This window comes from Gymnogyps californianus, unplaced genomic scaffold (assembly GCF_018139145.2).
Source record: "Gymnogyps californianus isolate 813 unplaced genomic scaffold, ASM1813914v2 HiC_scaffold_31, whole genome shotgun sequence".
Lineage (NCBI taxonomy): Eukaryota > Metazoa > Chordata > Aves > Accipitriformes > Cathartidae > Gymnogyps > Gymnogyps californianus.
In genome coordinates, this window is record NW_026114191.1 from 949,233 (window position 1) to 954,083 (window position 4,851).

General features: G+C 53.7%; 1 protein-coding gene across 1 annotated transcript; it reads left to right on the forward strand.

The window, feature by feature from the left end:
* The first annotated feature begins 742 nt into the window (after nucleotides 1–742).
* LOC127028280 (olfactory receptor 14A16-like) lies at nucleotides 743–1,723 on the forward strand. The gene has a single exon (XM_050914009.1). The coding sequence runs from the start codon at nucleotides 758–760 to the stop codon at nucleotides 1,721–1,723; it is 966 nt and encodes a 321-aa protein (XP_050769966.1). The 5' UTR covers nucleotides 743–757.
* Nucleotides 1,724–4,851: the final 3,128 nt, after the last annotated feature.

Below are 4,851 nucleotides of genomic sequence, written 5' to 3' on the forward strand. Positions count from 1 at the left end.
TCCCCCACTCCTCTGCCTACAGGCAGCACCAGCATCACCTTTGCTTGCAGCATCAGTGCTGATCTGCCCTAGTGCTTAGGACCTGCTAAGAGGGAGGTGGCCGTGGGCAGTGCCCTGCTGCCAGGAGGGGTCTGCAGGGCCGAGCTGAGCACAGAGCGGGTGGGATGGGCTCTGTGAGCACTGAGAGGGAGGAGACCTGGGGACAGAGAAACAGCTCCTGGCAGGGACAGCTCCAGGCAGCAGAGAGCCAGGCCACCCCTCTGCATCACTCTCTGCTCAGCTGCCTGGGGAAAGAGAGAAGAGTTTGGAGAAAGGGACTTTGAAACTGGACTCCTCGGAGCTCACTAAAGTCCAGTTTCTTCTTCAAGTACTTTGTTAGTGAGGTCATCATGCAACAGAGAGAGGTGTAATAAGCACAGGGCACCTGTGTGGTGACCAGCAGGTCAGTTGTGGGCAGAGCAGCTCTCCTGACTGTGCATTAGGGCACAGGGAGCCCATTTGTCCCTCAGGACTCTGCAGTGTTCAGGCTGAGAGCAATGCGAAAGGTGTTGACTTCTGCCCCTTCAAAGAAAGTGCCTTCCCTCAGCAGCACAAACCTGAGCTCACAAACAAGAGCTGAACGAAGTTGCCCCAAAGAAAGAGAAGTAATTCTGAGGGGATTTTTTGGGAACCAGCATAGGACTGCCTCAAGGAAGTCTGCCCTAATGTGTCAATGTTTTCTCCTCTTTCAACAGTCCCCCATGCCCACAGTGAAGTAATGTCCAACGGCAGCTCCATCACTGAATTCCTCCTCCTGGCATCTGCAGACACACGAAAGCTGCAGCTCTTGCACTTCTGGCTCTTGCTGGGCATCTACCTGGCTGCCCTCCTGGGCAACGGCCTCATCATCAGCACCATAGCCTGCGACCACCACCTCCACACTCCCATGTACTTCTTCCTCCTCAACCTCTCCCTCCTCGACCTGGGCTCCATCTCCACCATTCTCCCCAAAGCCATGGCCAATTCCCTCTGGGACACCACGGCCATCTCCTACACAGGATGTGCTGCCCAGCTTTTTTTTTTCCTCTTCTTGATATCAGCAGAGTATTTTCTTCTCACCATCATGGCCTATGACCGCTATGTTGCCATCTGCCAACCCCTGCACTACGGGACCCTCCTGGGCAGCAGAGCTTGTGTCCACATGGCAGCAGCTGCCTGGGGCAGTGGCTTTCTCAGTTCTGTGCTGCACACTGCCAATACATTTTCCCTACCTCTCTGCCAAGGCAATGTCCTGCACCAGTTCTTCTGTGAAATCCCCCACATCCTCAAGCTCGCCTGCTCAAATGCCTACCTCAGGGAAGTTGGGCTTCTTGTGGTTAGTGCCTGTTTAGCATTTGGATGTTTTGTTTTCATTGTGCTATCCTACGTGCAGATCTTCAGGGCTGTGCTGAGGATCCCCTCTGAGCAAGGACGGCACAAAGCCTTTTCCACGTGCCTCCCTCACCTGGCTGTTGTCTCCCTGTTTGTCAGCACTGCCATCTTTGCCTACCTGAAGCCCCCTTCCACGTCCTCCCCATTGCTGGATCTGGTGGTGTCAGTTCTGTATTCGGTGGTGCCTCCAGCAGTGAACCCCCTCATCTACAGCCTGAGGAACAAGGAGCTCAAGGACGCCCTATGGAAACTTATGACGGGATGTTATTCTAAAGCAATCAACTGCCCATCTTCTTCTGCAGAGCAGTTATAATGTAACTCGTTACAGGCCCAGCTGGTCATCTGTAGTTTTTGGTGGTGGTGGTGGTGTTTTACTTGTGATAATGTTTTCATGCCCTTTCTAATTCACTCTCTGCTTTTCTTTTCTGACCAAGTGGCTGTGAAAATGAGGAGCTGTGCTGTCTGTGTGCTGAAACACAATAAAAAGCCCTGCAGCGACTTTTTCTTTTCTAAGATCGTTCCTCCAAGACCTTTTTGGAGCTGCAGGGACAGTCACTGTGTGCAGAGGTGGAGGGGAAGAGTGTCTCGGCATGGCAGCACTGCCAGGGAGCTCTTGGTCTTCCACAGCTGTTCTCTTTTCACTTCCACACACTCTTTCTGATCCCTTGGGTTTGGTGTAAGGCCTGATTGCTCTGGCACCTTGGTCTTAGTTCTGCTGTGTGGCAGTCCTGTGACCGCAGGCAGGGACAGGCAATGGGCACTTCTGTGACAGAGCTGGCCTCGGTTAGAGCAGTTCCATCATGAAAGGGGATCTCCTGAGGGCAGTGCCTGAAGGCTTAGGTCTTCTTCCAAAGTTGCTCTCACAAACATGCCCAAGAAAGTGGCCCACAGAGGAAGACACCAGTGTACAGCTAAACAGTGTGAGTGTGCAGGGTTGGGGCATGCAGCAGTGTCCTCGCACAGCCAGGCCTCCTGTGAGAGACCTGAAAGACCAGCAGAGCAGGGTGTGGTCTGTGCCCGCGTTCACTGGACACCCTGGGGAAGCTGCCCCACAGCAATCATCATGGACTAGCCCCTCACAACCACCATTTCCAGCACTGGCCTCTCATCCCTTTTCAGAGAGGTTCTTTGACCCTCCACGGAGGGACACCAAATGAGTAGCTCAGAAGTCCATGTTGGCACTGTATGGATGAGATGTAAGCATGTACATCATGCGCGTGAGGTGAGATGAGTCTGAGCGAGCACAAATGCCACCAGCTATTCCTAGGGCTTCCCTGAAGGCCTGAGAGACAGGCATCATCCTGAGGTCACTTCATGTTGGGAATAACATCCCATGGGAAACCACCTGAATGCAGCACTGGGATGTGCTTCCTTGAATGGAGGTCCCTGTGTCCATTTCTCTTGCCTTGGGGCATCGCAGATGAGTGCAGAGCAGGGTGACACACAGCAGGGCTGAGGTGCCTCCCAGCCTCTGGGAGTGGCAAGAGGAGGCCAGAGAGACAGGGTGACTCCTGCAATGCACTGCCTGTGCGTGTGCAAGGGAAGGGCTCGTGTCTCTGAACACATCTGTGTGCATCAGGAGTGCCTGAGGCCAGCTCAGCTGTGGACACCTGACAGAGCCCTGACACTGCTGTGTGTGACTCCAGGAGCAACCCCCACCCTCCCAGTGAGATTCAGCTCAGCTGCCTTGGACAGGCTCATTGCAGGTGCTCCTGTTTGCTACGTCACCCTTGCCTGTGATTCTGGACTGTGCCCTCAAAAGTGCCAGAGCAATGAGAGAGGTTGTGGGGACCATGGAAAGGCAGACGTCAAAGTCATCTTCAAGAAGGACAGGAACGAGAATTGGGAGAATTACAGGCTGGTCATCCTACCTCCGCCCTGGGAAGGTGATGGGACATGTCCTCCTGCAGCCACCTCCAGGCACTTGAAGGACAAGAAAGGGATTGCTGAACCAAAATGGAGAGGGGAAAGAGGGCATGTTGTGTACAGGGATTTTGCAAGGCCTTTGACATGGTCTCTCGTGGTGTCCTTCTAGCCAGGTTGGTGCTATCTGGGCTGAAGAAGTGGACGTTATGGTGGGTGGGAAGTTGGCTGGATGATCAAGCCCAAATGTCATCAGTGGTACAAAGTCCTCCGTGCAGCCAGTTACTAGCGGCATCCCTCAGTGACGTGCACTTGGGCCAACACTGTTGACCATCTTTATTATCCCCCTCTATGATGTGATGGAGTATGCTTTCAGCTCCTTTGTGGATGATGCAAAGCTGGGCGGAGGCCTTGAACAACCTCATCTAGTTCACCCTGCCTTGAGCAGGAAAGTCAGACACAATGATGTTAAGGGCTCTCTTCACACTTGCGTTAACCTCTGCCCAAGTACCCCATAGGCCCTGTCCAGAAAGAGGGCTTGGATAGGGGCTGTCATGTCCATTCCGCCTGAGTACATGATGGGACAGCCGCAGGCACATGGCTTGGTCGCGTCTATATGAGAAGCTGAAAGGCCAGCAGCAGTCATGTGGTTTAGAAGATCATGGTGAGGTTACTTCTCTCTGGTCAGGTGAAAGGCCACAAGAAGGCTAACGGGTTGGGCTGCCTGCTTGAAGGGTCCTTTCTGAGATGGTCGAGCTTTCCTTGGTAGTGGAAAAAGTGAGCGAGAGTAAAAAAATATGACAAAGTGCAACTTGGAAGGTGGAGACTGGCTATCAGGAGGAAGAAATGTCACTCGAAGGGTACTGCTGTGGTGCAAGAGGTCACCCAGAAGGAGTGTGGATCAGCCCATGGCTTTGTGTTTGAAGGAACAGTCAGTGAGGGTGGAGATACACCAGTGAACGTACGGAAATGGTGAGGTGAGAGCAAGGCGGGGAAGCGAGATGGGTGCCTAGAGCCTGCAGGGAAAGAGGGGCAGGTGTAGGACAGTGTAGAACAGCCTGCGGTGGAGATGGCAAGAGGTGCTGGCAATGCTGGAAGGCACCAACAGAACCAGGGTCTCTGTCCCCATGGCTCTGGCAGTTGTCTCTGCCACTGAGGTCTCTGAGAAGACATGTTGTCCTCATGGCACTGGCGCCTCGATACCTCCTCGCAGCCCCATGGCGAAGCTGGAAGTTGTTGTGCCATTGTTGACCTTCGCTCGGCCTTGCACACCCCACATCCCACGGTCCCAGGAACAACCCTGAGCCACGCGTGAGGGACAGGACCTCCCTTCCCATGGGCTGGAGATCACGGCTTGACCTTTCTGCTTCATAAAGCAAAGGAAGGGTTTTCTCAGCATTACAGCCACCTGCACAGTGCCTTTGCCTACCTGCAATCACAGCCTCCAATTCTCTGCTCTAACGAGTCCCTGGGGAGGCTTTGTCAGTAAAGGCCCTCAGTGGGGCCAATCAGTGCTTCAAGGTACTTTGGGTTTTGCTTCTGACTTGGACTTCTTGAGAGGTTTGTTCAATCTCCTCC

What these genes read in the sequence shown, in the direction of transcription:
- LOC127028280 (XM_050914009.1), top strand. Translation starts at nt 758, where the DNA reads ATGTCCAACGGCAGCTCCATCACTGAATTCCTCCTCCTGGCATCTGCA.